The sequence below is a fragment of the Falco punctatus genome, assembly GCF_963210335.1.
Source record: "Falco punctatus genome assembly, chromosome: 8".
NCBI classification, from domain to species: domain Eukaryota; kingdom Metazoa; phylum Chordata; class Aves; order Falconiformes; family Falconidae; genus Falco; species Falco punctatus.
In genome coordinates this window covers 39,572,472-39,590,192 of record NC_137588.1, presented here as the reverse complement: position 1 = coordinate 39,590,192, position 17,721 = coordinate 39,572,472, and the positions used below count along the sequence as shown (strand labels likewise).

Here is a 17,721-nt window from a genome sequence, read left to right as displayed (position 1 = left end):
AAAGCAGTGGTAATAATAATACTTTGCTTTCCCTCAAGACAAAAAAAGTAAAGTCTGAAATAATTTAGCAGCTATTAGCACAGTGCTTTCTAGCGTAGCTTGCATACAGCCCCAATTTCAATGAAAGTTCACATTTAGCGACATAAACATAGCAGAAGTTTAACAAGATAAAGAGGAGTTGCAAATGCTGGCTGTCGTGGACAAGGTAGTCGTGGGAGCTTGTGCTGCAAACTGTTGGTTTACACAGGATAAAACGGGGCTGCTGAACTCTTTGTAAAGATGCCATCATCAGATTTACCGATTCTCACATTGGCAGGTACGTTCTCTAAACCACTGGAGATAATTTTGCAGAATCAGGTTGTTATTGCTCCTCAGTTGCCCCAATTTGAATAAACATGATGAATGAATATACTGTACTTCTCAGAACAAACAAGCTGCAAGCTCCATCTTAAGCACAGAAGCTACAGTGTGACTGATTAAGTATGTATGCTGCTTGCCAAATCTCTGCAGATCAACACAGGACTTAAATCTCACTTTCACTTTTAGACTTATAATTATTCTCAGAATGAAGTTTCCATAATGAACAGTTAAAACCATTTATTTCAAATATTGATTTACAACTGGAGGCCTTACATTAGCATGTGTCTTTGTCACTTTGGGCCCTTACGACTAATCAAGGTCTGTGCAGACAGAGGAGAAAAACTCCATGTCGATACCCTTCCCCGGAACACGGTCCACAGATTGCGCTTTGAGGTCCAAAATCACTCATCCAAAATCCAGCAGCAAGACAAGGCAGCCAGATTCCAGCAAAATCCTTTCCTCTCACTTCACATTAGATTTAATTTTTTAAGTCTGTTCTTGCAAAACTTTAACAAACAGGTTTTAATCCCTGCACTCATGCCCTCCCACTCCAGACAGCTCCCACCATTCCTGCCTCTGAGCTTCAGCTCCTCTGCATCCTCTGAGCTCCTCCACAAGCTTGCTTTTCCTCCCTGGGACTCCAGTGTCCTTTAACTCTTCTTGCAAGTAATTCCAGAAACACAACTCTTTAATATAAAAATTCAGTCTTCTCAGAAAAGACAGTCAAACATTACTTTTTTCTTTCTTCCCCCCTCCCCCCGCCCCGAAAAATCACTGAACTGACATAACTTCATAGCTTGGTCAATTCCTACATTATTTTCTATTTCCCTTCCTCAGCCCAACAGGGTTTTACAGATTGCAAAGCAACTCAGAAGTATTTTTATGTAACCTGCAGCACAGGCAGCTGCTGAGGTGCTGCAGAGGTTCTAGACCATCTATGTGCAATGGTGCATGGCTGGACTCTGTTCACACACTTCCCTTAATGAAATCCTTTAAGGGGCAGAAATAATGGAACATGAGGTCATTGCAGGTCATATCAATTCCTTGATGATGGAAATATTTTAAGAAGAATAGTTATTCCAGTATTTCAGTAGTTCCCATAGATGCACGGAAACTCTATGGAAAACATCAGCTCGGATGCAGCGTGCAGTCATTTTGATCTGCCAAAAGCATTGCTGAAAGATCCTGACTTCCCATCTGCTCGGTAGATAAACTGCATCAAGGTCCCTCCAGTAATGTGCTACAGTGTGGATCTAAAAGGGCAGGAGTACGAAAGCATCCCTTTTCATTCTCCTCCATCCGCCAGCAGGACTGAGGGCTAACCTACTTTCTCCCAAGGAGTCCCTCTCTCTCAAAGGAGCACACCCATACCAGCAGCTCTCCAGCACAATGACTCAGAACGCAGAGCGCTAACTCACATATATTATTTGATCACATTTTAGCACCAAACTGCTTTTTCTACCCATCAGCCCACAGTTTTTCCTCCTCCCAGGATGTCACGGAGTTATTGACATTGACAGAACCAGGTTAACAGTGACTAAAGGAACACTACAAATTCCTGCCCCTAGCACAAGTGATTGAATAATGCTTTTTTTTCCTTTCTTCTCCTTTTTTCCTTTTTTTTTTTTTTTTTCCCTCCCAATGTAAAAGTTTGCAAGCTCGGGACAACAACAGGTTGCAATACAGGTTATTTAAAACCGCACCGCAAATGTTCATAGCCTTTTTGCAACCTGACTGGGTCATCCAGACCCCTCTCCAAATTCCTTTGTAAAGAGTTAAATTCTGACAAGTTATTTTCTTCAGCTGCATGAAACCCAGAAAAGGTAACATGAAATTGCATAGCATACCCATGTACTAAATTTTGAAAAAAATGCAGGGTTTTTTTCAATTTATGCCAGAACCAGTGAGAGCTACCCTTATCTCAATATTAGTCAATTATAACCTGAAAAAAAAAAAAACCACAAGCGACTGTCATAATTTCCAGTACTGCATTTTAGTGTTTTTGAGCTATTCAAATGTGATTCATTGGCTTATGGTTACCTTCTGGGAAAAAACAAATAAATAAATACATCTGATAATTTTCAGCTTCTACTACAGAAGAGACAAAATGCCTATGACTTAGAGAACCTGTCACAAGTTATAAGCATAAATACCGCACTTTTATATCTTCGGGAATAACTTCAAATACACAGAACAGCCCCTGGTTTTAATCTTATTTTTTCCATTAATAATTGACCTACATAAGCAACCAAATCCTTGGTACATTTTAGTGGCATAATTTACATTTCTCTTACGTGTACTGTGGAGTTGTCACTGAAGTCCCTAACCAATCATTACAGAAGACTGAGGAGTGGAGCAATGCTTTAGTTGCTGCAGTATTTAGGGGAAGAAAAAAAAAAACGATAGAAGAAAGAAAAAAAAAAACCTCAAGAAATGAACAACCTGGTGGAGATTTCAATCCATTAGCAGCATTGAGCTTGCCAGTTCTTTACTGCAGCATTTGACAAGGCTCTGAGCCAGAGATTAAGGCACGTCTCCTGAGGAAGGAAAAGAACAGGAGCTTCCACACTTCATTAAGGATATGTTTTATTTGCAAACTGCCAACCCACAGAGTGGCACTGACTTTTGGGTCATGGAAAAGGTTGCCGTTGTGCACTTGAACCGTGCCAAGCTGAGTTGGATAACACTCTTAAAAAAGAAAATCAAAGAAAAATGATAAGAAAAATAGGGAAATCCATGACTGCAAACCACCTAAAATAGGACTTGAAATGTAGCTTGTGCTCCAATCAGGTTTTTCCTCCTTAAAAATTGTACTAGAGCAGGACAAGTGCCCAAAACAACAAGGAGCAGTTAGCTACAAAATGCATATTCATGCTGTTTTTTTTTTTATAATTTAAACATACATTTGCAGATTTATTCCACATTGATTGCTTTAAAAATGTTAATATCCCTATAGAGTCAAGCCTTATCATTATTTGATCCTTTGCCAAAGACTGTGCTAGCATTCCACAACTGTATACATTTTTACTAAGCTATTGTTGCTTTTTCGTGGCTTGTTTTTCAAAATCCAAATAGAAATACATAACTTATATAGTTTAAAGTATAAATCATAAATCATTCATCATAAAGGGCCAGTTCTTGGAGTCTTTATTTGGTATTTGCACTGGCAATTTCCCAATCATTTTCGAATGGAGTTGTTGAGTAAAGACGTGGATGCCAGTAAAGGTAAATTTTCTCCATTCCAGCAAAAAAAAAGCTTTAACAACAATGTTCTCTGTTAGGTCCCAGATCCTCTTTACATCAACAGGATAGTCTGCAATGAAAGGCGTTCAGAGGTTAAAGGCAAAAAAACCCAAAAGTGATGTTACTGGGAAACTTGCCTAAGAATAGGTAAATTACACTATCGTAATACACATGACCTATTTTCTCAGTTTCAAATATACATATATGCACTAATAGTGGTCATCGACAGAGCTTTGAGCTGCTCAGCCTGTGCAACCAGCTGGTAGAGTTGCAATCACAACTACAGGTATTGCAGTGGGCTGAGGGCAGCAAGTGATGCCGGAAGAAGGTGCATTTCACTGAGATAAAAATCAGACCTTATGGTTATATATCACCTTCAATACCTAGGGAAAAGCAATGCAATTACAATTCCTTCTTTAATCTGTAGCTGAACTAAAACCGCTTATGGACAGAAAATGTTCCTGCTGTGTCTTCTGCTTTTCTTCATTACCTATGAAAATATGAACCTGATAAACTACAGATGCATAAAGTAGTAAGAATTTTTTTAAAGTACCGCAAGCTCAGCAACCTTAGTAGAATTTCTCTCTCTCTCTTTTTTTTTTTTTTTTTTTTTTTTTTGGTAATGCATGCAGATCTCATAGTATTCAAGTTTATTTCACATGTCCATGCATGGGTCTATCAACCATGGCTGAGTTCTACTTCTCCTGATAAATTTCCTGATCTTCCCCATTTCACAACCTTTAATGAGAATTTCAAATAGGACAGGTACTTTCCACATAACCCAAAATGGCAAGATTTCATGACAACTGTAATTAGCAGCAAAAGTAGCAGCCTGCCTCAGACCTGGCAAAGGCTTTGGTAAGCATCTTTAATGAGATCAATGGAAGATTTGCTTTGCTCTGTTCCCAGAACTGCTTTGCCTTTCCTCTCTGTTACAGTCATGCAGAGAAGGGAAAAGTCAACAGCTGTAAAGATATTGGTCTTTTTTGTCTTATCCATTCAGGATCACCAATTTTCTGACCTTTGAAGGAAGAGCCAAGCTATTTGTAAAGCTGAGGTGAAGGCTAGATTAGGATTCAAACTTCATGAATAAAATCATCAGCCAAAATAGAGCATTCATCCAGAGAAGTATGGCATCTTCTTTTGGTCTTATGAGTTGAGAGAAACGAGTGATTGGGAAAAATAAATTTAAAAAAAAGTGCAAGAGAGAACTTTTGAACTGTTGGCCAACTCTGCTTTGCTCCTATAAATCTTCTTCACTTGCCATACTCCTTTTGCAAAGAAAAAACCCCAAAAAACTAACAATAAAAACCCCAAACCTATAAACATTAGTTAGCTTTGTGGTAAGGTGTTTGTCTGCCAACCTGAGGTTAGAAGCAGAGCTGGGATCCCAAGAGCTAGGCTTTGTATTATAGTATTGTATTTTTGATATGGTAGTTAAGAGTCAATTACTGTTTCCATTATAAACCCTGTTTTCCAAGGGTTTATACCTCAACCATTTTCATTTCCATCATGCTGAACTTGGCATACAAGCAGTATGGATACACATTTTTTAAATAGACTAAATGAGGTTGACCCATTTTTAGATACAGAGTAGACAGAAACTGGCAGTTGGTTTTGACTTTTGATTCTTTGAATTTCACAAACTATAGTTTCACTTTTAAAAGTAGATTACTTCAGAGAATTAGTCTCTGTGGTTGGGTCTGATACCTCATCGCTTCTAAGGAAAATTTATTTGCTTTTTTTACAAAAAATACGGAAGCCTGTTGAGAAAATTCTCCCTTTAAGAGCTGATTTTCTATGTGTAATTTCAGATGCTAAGGCCCCCAAGCCATATGTCCCGACAGTGACTGGTGCATATGAAGCCACTTACAGCTCAAAAGTGGATTTTATCCAAGTAACATACCTCATTTTGTAAAACTGGGGGTGATGCATCAATCCAGAGGTCAACATCTTCAGTAATGATCTTTCCAGTGACTGCAGGAAGCTTTGGGCCTGACAGATTCAGCGGAACTGGCTCACGGCTTTCCCCACCAATGACTCAGGGTTGACAGTGCAACACGGGGCTGTCTCGCCGGCCAGGTGAAACCCAGGACAGAGCGTACCCTTGGTAAAGACCAAAATCCAGATGGCCACTGGCTGCCGGAGCCCTCTGTCTGGGGCTGCGTGTCACTCATAATTGCACACAGCAGATGCCAATTGCTTAAAAGCTACTTCATCTTAGAAAACTCACTCTGCCAAGGCCACAACAAATATTTTTCTTTGACTTCAATTTCCATGCATTCCTTCCACCTGAATTTCCTGCATTTTTTCGATTAATTGAAGATAGCTGGAATCACAGAGCAATGACACAAAAGTTTCACAATTTGCCTTTACCACTGTTAGACTGACTCATATTGGGTTCATCCCTGTAAATGTCTCTAGAAAAAAAGGTTTGTTTCCTCTGAAGTACAAAAAACTCCAAGCTAATTTTTACTAGAAAAGTTTCTGATATTCTTCCCCCAACAGAACTGCTCTGCAGTCTAAAAACAGAGCAGCTCCCTATTTTTAAGATGACAAATAACACCCTGAACTTCTAAAACACCATACCATTAGCATCTCAATTTTTTTATTTTTTTTTTTTTTCTGACAAATCCTTTTTAGAGTACACCAGTAAGATATGCAAGTTTGATTGTACTAATTTTACTCTTTGGGAAAAACAGTCACAGCTTTACTGTGACTCACCCAAAATCGCACAGAGGATCAGGGTCAGAGATAGGAGGAGAGCAAACATCCCAATTCCCACTGCCATGTTTCAGGCTTTCAGCGGGTTGCTTTCCCAGCGCAGACTGAGCAGAAAGCTATTAGGTTCTAATCCAAACTTTGCTGACGGTGATTGATTTCAATAAGCTTCAGCTCAAAACCTTATTTCTCATTTATTCTGGAGAGACATGCATCTAGTCTGTTGAATGTAACATCATCCAACGTTGCCACCTCTCCACACACCCCGCATCGCCACAAGGCGAGATACCAAACTGGTAGGTGTAGCACTAAGCTTCATTGCTGCCATGGTTTGCGTCGTGTTGTGAGGTCGATGTAATTTTCTTCATGCATAATAGATAAGGCATATTACAGGGGTGAAACGCGCACTCTTGGGTTACTGTCTTCCCTTGCACTGTCTACATACAATCACCATGGGCTGTATGTTCTGAAAGAGCACGCTCAGATCATGTTTTTGTGAACACTGACAACAACTTTCTTGAAAGCTATCAGAGCCATCCTCATTATCCTTTATGGGCTGTGTAGAAAATGTCTCCACTATTAGACATTTAACTGGAGTGTGGCAGAATGGTTTTGCTGGCCCCCTCCAGTTCTTTGGGTAAAAGCTCTGTTCATAATCAGTTTCTGCTTTTTTTAATGACCCTCAAGCGGTCCCTTCTGGTACACTTCAGTTCCCTTTCTAGTGTCCCATTGATTTTACAGACTTTAGGAACTTGCTCTTAACCTTCTGCTTTTTTCCTGGATCACTGCTGAATGATTAGGCACTATACAGCCTTTTGTTACCCCATACACTGAGAGTGATATCTGGAGAATTAAACACCAGTTACAATAATATTTGCTAGGGAAAGAGACCGCTCTTCTCTCAGGGCTATTCACCCTATTTATGTGCATGATTTTTCTAGGAGAACAAGAATTACTTCAGACTCATAGGAAAAAATACAGGACTATCTGCTTGAGTACGAGACTGAAATTCACTCAAAAGCCTACGCTTGTACTGTGGATTTTAACAGCAGAAGCGGAGGCATTTAGTGTTGGGAAGGGTGGGCCAGAGCCTGGAATATGGTGGGCAGCATGTAAGAATAAAAAGTAGACATTAAAAAAAAGAAAAAAGAAAAAAAAAGGATTTTAAAGGATTTTCCAACTAAAGTGTTTCCAGTTATCTGATTTGATTCACATGGAGCCACATCAGTGCCAAAAATGCATATTTGTTGGGGCTGGGTTTTTTTGAAGTTAGAGGAGTTTGAGTAATACCTTTTAAGACATGCCAGGTAAATCCAACAGAAGGATGCTTGGTGCAAGGACATCCTCCTAACCACGGTATAGCAGTGGCACAGCCTGTGAGGGAATGTGCCATTCCCCACGATGACCCTGACCATTCTCAGATGCTCTCCTTCCACCGGGATCTTGCTGCAGGAAGGACTGATCTTCCCTCGGTGATTATAGGACTTTTTCCTCTGCTACATCCTTCCCAAGCATCATATCAAACTTTTTAAAGGTAGATTAGTTCCTTGAAAAAGATAAAGGACAGAGCTCCTGTAATACCCTACAAACCTGACCCCTTTCCCCCAGTTTTTCCAGGGGGACCAAGTTCAGGCAACTCCATTTGCATCAACAGGTTTGAACGGCGTGTGGAGACGGTTGCAGCCCAATTACCGCCCGCTCTCGGCTTCTGCTGCCTAGCTGAAAGATGCTGGGGGGGGCGGGGGGGGGGGGGGGGGAAGTGAAAAGCAACCTTTTAAAACCAGGAAAATAATTCGCATCGTTGTTGTTGTTGTTGTGATGCCAGCTGAAAAGGAATCATTATAAAGAGGTTTCTACTTTCAGGGGGAAGACAGAGGACTCACCCGAATGATCCTAGTTAAGGGCCTTAACAGAGAGACGGCTTAACGTCTCTTTGAAACTGGTGAGTCTCCCTGCTTGGCTGAGTTTGAATCGTGTGCTACTGCAGTAACATTTCACAAATAGGGATACCCCCTCCTTTTAAAAACTATTCGCTCCTGAAATAGCAACACAATTTAGCAATATTTTGTATCAAGACAATTACATTGTAGTATTATTGTAGTCTTAGTACCTCATTAAAACAAAAAAATGTTAAATCCTTGTTTTGTTGAACACAAGAGATGAATAGTAAATATTGATTTAGAATGAATGCAAACATTTCCCTAGGAGTGGATAATTACAGCCTTTCTATGCAAAACACTTATATTTGAAGAAGCACTTCACTTACTTTGCCATGTGGTATACATTCTTTAGTACATTTTAAATTATACGTTGTCCTGGACAGTGTCTGCTCTATAATTTCTTGTGTCTCTACACCAGAGTCAGTATGTAATTTTAAACTGCAAACTTTCTGCCAACTAGAAAGGGAGAACAGGCTTAACTCTTTCCCTTAGCTGGGCTCAGAAATCAATTCAGACTGCACACATAGTCATAAGACCAGTGAGCTCAGTGCTCAAGCAGCAAAGAACAAGTTTGGTCTAGCTGGAATTTAACAAAGATGCTGCTCCCAGCAGTCCTCGTTTTCACATGGCATTTTCTGATTATGTATGAGGCTTGATGTGCTCTAATTTCTAGCCAGATCACAAGGAGTCCAAATGTTTGAACAAAAACTTTACTTCCAGAGAATTCACACATGAACTGAACATTTGAAAAAGAGCGCCTAGGTTGAGAGCATTCGAACGCATATTTGAAGCAAATGATTTATTCTACTCATTTTGGCATTCAGATGTGTAGTTCATTTGCAGACTGACATGGGATGTACCCGGCTCTTTCCAAGGAGGGTCAGGCATTTGTGTGGTGCCTCATGAAAGGAGGGGACAGAATTTATGCTCCAAACCCTATAGCCCTTGTCAGGCATTTTAAACTGTGTTGGTTTATTAGGTTGCAAGACTGGGACATAAATTCATACACAACTTAATCAGGCTACATGAATGTGAAGACAATATGCCCCTGTAGTAACTTTAGAGATTAATCCAAATGACTTGTGAATTTTGTTATCTTATACAACCACAAACATCCTTACTGCACGTATTTTATGGGTTGAGTTTTCCAAACCTGGGACCTTGCACCTAAACGACTTTACTTTCATAAATATTCCCATCCTCATCCCTCCATTCCCAAAACAGAAAAGCCCAAATGGATATTTAAACTCATCCCAGTTTAAGCAGCATTTAAAGATGCGTTTACAGCCTCTTGACATATCATGCAATGAGAAGCTCATACGTTTGGCTGGATACAGAAAATTTAGGTCCCACAGAAGATTACTGACTATGGTTAATTCGTTGCAGTAACGAGCACTACAATGGTACTCAAAGGAAGAGCAAACAGGAGCTGAATGTGATTCCAGACATTGACCACAAATTGCATCGAATAACCCAGCACCAGCACACTGAATAAAAGCGCGGCGCTGGTAGGAAGCTGTTACACGTGCCATATATTCTGATTATCTTCAATGTTTTTTGTAAAACATACAAAGCAGCCTGTAGCTACAGGTCTTACACCCTGCCACACACACTGGCACACTCGTGTTTGCTCACAGAGCAGATCCCACTATTATTCCTGCTAGATTTTTAGCCTGGAAATCCATTGAGTATCTATGACTGTACATTAGATTTAAGCATAGGTTTAAGGAAAATTTTCTGTATTAGTGGAGAGGTGGAAAGAAACTAGATAAATTTGAAAGAAAATAGAATTCACTATTTCAAAATCATTTCCCAGCCAGGGAAAAAATGAAATATGAGAAAGAAGAAGAAAATAAAAGTGTAACAAAATATTGCAAGTGTTAATCAAAGCAGCAAAAGCTGTCTGGGAGAAGAAATGCAGCGCTGATGCCCCATATTTTCTCCAAGATATTTCTCATGAGCCCTACACTTCACCCACCACCAGACCCTTTCCATGCAAAAGGTTTATTCAGCAGCTGGTTGTATAGAGATACATTTCCCTAACATGTGTTTCCTAAGAACCAGCTTTGTACTTCCAGAGAAGCTTAGCAGAGCATTAAGGCAAGAGACTCCAATCCTGTGGGCAAAGTTATGTGTCTACAAGGAAAATATTCAGCTTCCCCACTTGGCACCTACCCCTGCGCTATTTGGAAGTAGCCACATCTCTACCACAGCACCCAGGATAGTCCTGCTCAGAGCGACGGAAGAAACCTTCCACTGGAATTTACTTGCTTTAGAATTAGCTCTTCCCCTTGCCCCCTATCCTGAGGATTTGCATAACCATAGGGGAAAAGACGACACGAGATAAAAATAAATTTGGCTGCTACAGATCCAAAATCAAGGGGAAAGTGTCAGAGCACTGTTTTGCTTTGGGTTTTAGTGGAGACAAAATAACTGAAACTACTAGGAAAGATAACGTATGACTAAGAAAATTCCCTGAGCAATCAGAGGATGTGTTTTCAGCTTTTTTACATTTTAGTTTTATTTTCTCACAGCAATGAACTAGGATGAGATTGGAGTCCCATGACCAAGCTGGCGCAATCCACGCACCCTACCTGGATAATCACAGATTGTAAATCATCATTTCATAAGAATTTAACTTTTCCGCTTCCAACATAATCAAACGTAGTGGTGAGGGGGCCACTAATCATGACAAAAAATATACTTCAGATTCTTTCTTGAAGTGCCAACTCCAATAAGTTCTCTGAGTAAAATTAAATGTGTGCTCTCATTCCAAACCACAGTTTTCCCCTGGGATGGACGAATCTCAAGTGGGGGCTGAAAGGCCAGTTGTACCACAGCCCAGGGTTACACCCATTTTTGCAGTTTTTTTAACTACTGCATGTAGTATAAATTGTATTCCAGCCCACTCAGTGACTGCGCTTTCCAGCATCGGTAATAAAAAAATATGTCTTCATAGTTTCCACATTCCAGCACTAACGAGTGGGCCAGTCCATATCTTCCCTCAGTTTCTCACAGTTTTGTGTTTGTTTGCTTTAAAGGCTTCTCTGCGAAGCTAAGGGCAGAAGAGAAAGAAAGATCTGGTGTGTGGTGTAAGCAATGGTTGGCGCCAAGTCTGAGAACAGTAACAAAGAGTCATTTTAGAGTAGAAATTAAAGTGGAAAAGACCTATTAGTCCGCACACTTCATCTCCCTGCCAACGTGAGGTTGCACCACAGAGTGATGCTTTTTCGCAGGCTCAGCGCTGAGCCCCGCTCCTGCCACCAGCATGCTCCCGCCCTGAAACAGTGCCATTTGGGCCCAAAAGGCAGCCCTCGACATCCCAACACTGCAAATCCTCGAGGAGAGCACTTCACCTTCTGAAGCCTGCCAGAAACTGAGCATCTCCATTCCACATGCCGCCAGGAGGACCTGCCCCAACCCATCCTCCAGCAAAGGAGCCGGCCACGGTGCCACTGTGCCAGTAACTGCCCCACCACCACAGAAGCCAAAGCAAACAACATGCCATGCAAATTTATAACAAAAAGCAGAGCAGAGGCCAAGCAAAATGCCCTCCTGGTGGGAGTAAGTATGGAGACAAGACTTTTTTTTTTCCTTCCTTTAATTTGTTTTTTTTACCACCCCCCCCACCCCCCTTCTCCTTGGAATGGAGGAGAAATGTTTCTTGGCTCCTCACCATGAAATACAGCATGGGCAAGGGAGCAGAGGCAAATCTAGGCACTGGCTTTGGCAGATATCGATCTCTCTGCACGCTGAAGTGGCTAGTGACCTTTGAAAACCTCATCCTCAGCCAGAAAGCAGATTCAGGGAAGACTGTCTGAGATAGAAAGAGCCATTTTAGTCACTTTTTAGCCTAGCAGTCCCTCAGAGGATATGAAACCCTGGAGAACATACTCTTTCTGGTAACACAGGAGAGAGTACAAGGCGAGCAAATGCTGCAGCAGGGTGGGCAGACTGGAAGAAAAGGGTGGTGTGGGGTCAGGTTTTCCCATCCTGGTTCCCAGATCATCTCCAGAAAGCTGATGGCATAGAAGGGAGCTAGAAAGGATGAAGTCCTTTGCTCATGGCATGAGTCAGATATAGAGGCAGAAAAAAAACAGTGGAAGCGCCAACGGACTGACACTATTTTTTTTTTTTTTAAGAGTAATTTCATGCTTTAACAATACTGGCAGTCAGGAAAAATGCCTTTTTTGAAAGTTGTCGTGTGTTTAGGGCTCCAGTATTCCCCCCCAGACACATCCATCCTCCATTCACAGGACTGATGGCCAATGCATTCACGGCTAACTCGGCACATTCCTGATCTCTAGGACCGCTCTGCGTGTGCAGAAGGACTTTTCACAATGCAGGCAGTTGATCCGCACACACTGCGGGCTTTGTCCAGGACTTCTCAGTGTCAGGCATCCAAACTGGAGCTGCTGAAGTCCGGAAACAGCCCAGACAAATAACCGAAACACTATTTCTCTGTATGCAGAACACTTTTAAGCAGAATAAGTGCACTTGGATTATCCCAGCTGTGTAGGGGAACAACCTTAAAAGTCCACGATGCCACTTTAGTGGACCCAGCAGACAGGCCAGCTAGGGAACAAGTCTCTGTATCAAATGATAACCATGGGTAGGTGAAACAAATCCGAATTTCCTAAGTGCAGAGAACGCTTGCAGGACTGGTGGAGACTGTACTTACCATACGAAAGTGTTAACAAGCAGTGAAAGAACTGAAGCGCATCTAATTAAAAATGCATACCAAGGCATAAAGACAGAGTATAAGAGTAAACAAATGGCAGAGACCAGATTTGTTTGCAATAAATGAAGAGGAAAACACCACACAATGCAAACTCATCCAGCATGGAGGATACGGAGGGAGGCGAGCAGGCAAAGGCACCGCTCTGCAAAACCTCCCAAAATGAAGTACAAGGCAAGTGAAAAGTACGTGGCATGCCCAGGCACAAACAAGCAGGATAAAGAGTCAAAGTGGTGCAGAGATATGGTCCTAGGCAGGAACATTTGCCATTTCAAAATAGGTACCACATTGCAATATGCTCAGACCTAAAGATGCTGCCAAGCAGAGCTCCAGCTCAGCGTACGAACAGGCCATCACAGGACACAGAACTAAACCAAGCTTTCGGGGTGAGGGGGGGGGTGGGGTGGGGAGAGAAAGTATATTTTAATATTTCTGCTCTAAGTTATCTAGAAAGATGCTAGAGTTGGGCTGGGCAGTTGGGGTTGTCCCCCTCAAGCACCTTAAAGAGCCACCTCTGTTTTAGCAGCTGGATGCGAGGAGCTGATGGTCATTACGAGTGTCGCTGCCTTCTTCACATTGGGTTTTCAGAAATACCATTAGCAGAGCTCTTGCAGCCAGGAAATACTGACACTCACTAGCGCTAGTGTGTTAATCATTCCTGATTCTGAACAACGCCGGAAAATAAAGTCCAGCTGCTCTGCTAAGACTTGTGCATGTCACACCTTTACCACAAGAAAACTGTGGGCTGTCCAGAGCCGGCAGGAACTCAGGGACATTGGCAACAGCTTGTCCCATCTTCCCTCGCCTCAGTCACGAGGCCACCTTCCTTTCTTCAATAATTATTTTTTTTTTTTTTACGTCCTGCAGCACTGAACAATAGTGATCATACTATTTCTCAGAAGCAGCGTTTACTTGATTACTGCAGAGTACTGTCATCTGTTTGTTTTTTCAACACATGATAGGCCACTGTGTTCATCCCCTTGGGATTCCCAGCCAAGCACAGTTCCCATCCAAATGGGGATAGAAGTTCAATTTTATTTCACGGTTTTGTCTTCCTTACAACAAATCTTTTCTGACAGTGTTTTCTGACTGCTAAACTGTTCCGTTTTGAGCGATTGATCTAAAACATCTGTCTGTGAGATTAAAAAGCAACATTGAAGGGATACTGCGAGTCTACGCCGAAGGTGTGGAAGATTTCGAACATGAAACTAGTAAGCAACAGGAGGAAACTTTTAGGCAAATCCGTGCACTGCACCGCGTGGATTTTGAGGCGTGCATCTTTCCCCTGAAAGTTTTGCCAACTGCCACATAATACAGGAAGTCATGCTTCAAAATATTTAAGGTTGCATTTCTCACCATTTCCTTCTTATCTTTCATAAGACTTACATTTTAAAATGTCAACTTACATATGGGAATGTTTAATCTCAAGGATGCTGATCCATCAGGAAACTTTTAAAATCTTCTCTGAAAGTTGTAGGGGTTTGTGGTTTTTTCCCCCTCTGCTTCTCCCTTCTCTTAATGGATTGCTTCTGTTTAGCTTGTACCTGCTCTTTCAGCTGACATCACCCCCCAGACTCGAGCTGTTCTCCCCTTAAAGCAGAGGGAGTGGCGAAGGGACTGATGTACATGTTTAGTAATACAGTTGAGGGGGGAATATATTCTGGCATTTTAGTCTTCCAAGAAATACCATAAAATGATAAACCAGCTAATTTCACTCAGAACAGATTTAAACCGTGGAAGTTTGTGTGCAATGAATGCACAGGGTGTTAGTTCTGAAGTAAGTCTGAATACGATTCCCCATGCTTGCAATTACATTTTTGTTTAAATTCCATTGCTTACAATTTTGCCATGTTATTATATTTATTTTCCATATATATGTTCCTTACTGCCAATGTAAATTCATTTAACATTAGGCATAAAACAGCTTTTCAATACCTTTCTGTTATTTGGCTGTATAATTAGCTTCCTAAAATATGATTTATTTCACTTGATTTAGTTTTGGCAAGGAAGTAGGGGGCATGGGGGGTTCTTCAGAGCAAGCACAAATTTACTACTGGCAACACTGCTATGAATGGCATGGAGACCAGCATCAGAAATCCACCTTATTCACAGAAAGGCCAAATCTATTGGGGATTAAGTGTAGCCCCTCTCCAGCCTCCCCCCTTCCCTGCCCCCCTTGGCTACCCTCCAACATTTACCAGCTCGTGGATGGGACTGGGACTTACTGCCCAGTTCAGAAAAAGTGGCTATTACAGAACAACACCAGTTCCAAGTGTGCTGGATTGTGTCCAGGCAAAATTTGTTCTTTTCTTAATAACAACATCACATCTTTCTAGGCCATTAATAAATAAAGGGTTTGAAGGGGCAATAAAAGGATTTTTCTTTTTCTTTACTAAATGAAACTATTACTATAAAAGCCCTACATAATTTGCAGTAACCTGTGGTATCATAATAAACTGTGTTCTTTGGCCCCAGCTCATATAGTGCTTAAGAATATGCTTAACTTTGAGAGTGAATGTGACTCCCATTTAAATAAGAAAATGTTTCCCTGCCTTTCGGGAGGAACATATGTGCTAATGTCTGCAGATATTTAGGCACCTGTGCACCTTGACTCCTGGAAATAACCATGGTGAGGTCAGTGGCAACCAAACATATCAGATTCTGCATATTGTAGAAATTATTTTATGCCAGGTTATTTCTATTTCTTCAGAAAGCTCCTAATCACTTCAGGAATAGATTAGGTACATCTTCCCCCATAATGCCAGCAGACCAAAAGCAACAGACACGATAGCCATCTTTAATAAGTGTTTTAGACTTACTCCTTCAAGCTAAAGGACCTGTCTGTGTGGGTGTGAGCAGTCCTGAACACCAAACAAAAAGCCAATCTGACAGAAAAAATCCATCAGTGATTCCAAAAGCTATAATGAGATATATGCTATTTGCTAGAATTAAACTAAAAGATGAGATACATATGATGATATATAATGCAGTGAGCCCAGAGGAGGGCCAGAAAGATTCTCAGAGGGCTGGAGCCCCTCTCCTGGGAAGCCGTGCTGGGAGAGCTGGGGCTGTTCAGCCTGGAGAAAAGCAGGCTCCGGGGGGGCCTTAGAGCAGCTCCCAGCGCCTGAAGGGGCCGGCAGGAAAGCTGGGGGGGGGCTTCTTACAGGGGCACGTGTGACAGGGCACGGGGGTGGCTTTGAGCGCAGACAGGGCAGATGCAGGTCAGATATCAGGAAGAACCTCTCCCCGTGAGGGCGGCGAGGCGGTGGGCCAGGCTGCCCAGAGCAGCTGTGGGTGCCCCATCCCTGGCAGTGCTCCAGGCCAGGCTGGATGGGGCTGGGAGCAGCCTGGGCTGGGGGGGGATCCCTGCCTGGGCCAGGGGGGCTTGAACTAGATGACCTTTAAGGTCCCTTCCAACCCAGACCATTCTGTGATTCTGTTCTATAATGGCAGGTACATAGGCCAGGTGTAGACAGACACCTATCCCAAATACCAGTTCTTTATCAAGGTTTGTCTCTAGAAGAGATCCAAGAGACCCGATTGGAGCAGATATTTTTCTGTGAATAGTTTTCTGTTTCTTCTGATAGCATTTACATCATACTGTCTGATGTACTAAAGTGCTTTGACAGACTCCTTGGGACAGCAAACAAAAAGAATACGTATCTAAACCCCATCACCATCCCTATTCCAATCTGTGCCTTAATGTCAATATTAAATAGGGAAAATATACACAGCCTTGAAACTGTGGTGTCTGGGCAGCTTGACGTTATGGCGGACACGACATGGATCTCAGGATGCATGCCTTCCTCTCTGTTTCTTGCTGTGATGAAGCACTAATGAATGAAACTCCTTATCTTTTTGGATTATTAATCTACATGCAAGAACGCAGACCTGATCCTTCAAAAAAAGTCAGCATCTTATTGTTTTAAGATGCAATATGACCACGCTGAAGCCTTCCCTGCATTCAGCTCATCCGACCCTTTAGAAACAGGTGAGGTCTCACGGTGCCGGGGTGGCCCAGGACTGGGGTCAGCTACAGCCTCTCCCAGGCTCACCTTTCCTATGGGAAAAATGGGGTGTCACTCAGTGACAGCAGGGGAAGCCCCATCTCATGCCTTTCCCCTATCCAGGCTGAGAAATGGGGACACTGCACATCCTCTTACACCACTCAGCCATGAAACCGGTGCAGGGCTTTGAATAATTAACAGCAACGGCTAGCCTCGCCTGCTTACAGAAGTCATCAAGAGAGATTAGCTAGAAGCAAGTACTGATGCTCTTAAACTTCTTAAGTCTACAGCTGGCCTTGTTTTTCCCCCCTCCCCATTTCATTTAGCACCAAATCCTCCAGGTGCTTATGGGGCAGAGCCAACATGAGCTGTAACGGGGGCTCATCCCCACTCCCACTGCAGAGCCAGGTCCTTCCAGGTTGGCAGTAACCCCCAGCTCGATGGGATCAAGCTCAAGTCCCCACAGCTTTGCTTGTCATGTCATAAAAAGGGCATGGGAGCAGCGGTCCGTCATGCTAAATCATCTTAGCACCTCCATTACCCTACATGGACTTACAGTGCTGAGAGCACATTTGTATTTTCCTCCTGCTACTTTGGATTTATACAAAAAATGCCCCAATTTCCATTTATTTGTGACAGAATATTGCCTGTCTTCTTGTTTTATCTTTTCAGTTTAAGAAAAAAAACATAGGACATGATCGCCACTAACGAG

General features: G+C 42.1%; 1 protein-coding gene across 1 annotated transcript in view; it reads right to left on the bottom strand.

Moving 5' to 3' along the window:
• Positions 1–2,802: 2,802 nt before the first annotated feature.
• Positions 2,803–17,721, bottom strand: part of LOC308068144 (uncharacterized protein) — a 66,437-nt gene continuing 51,518 nt past the window's right edge. The window contains exon 9 of the mRNA XM_080398233.1: positions 2,803–5,932. Within this exon, the coding sequence (XP_080254359.1) occupies positions 5,919–5,932 (14 nt within the window). The 3' untranslated portion in view covers positions 2,803–5,918. The remainder of the gene's footprint in view (positions 5,933–17,721) is intronic.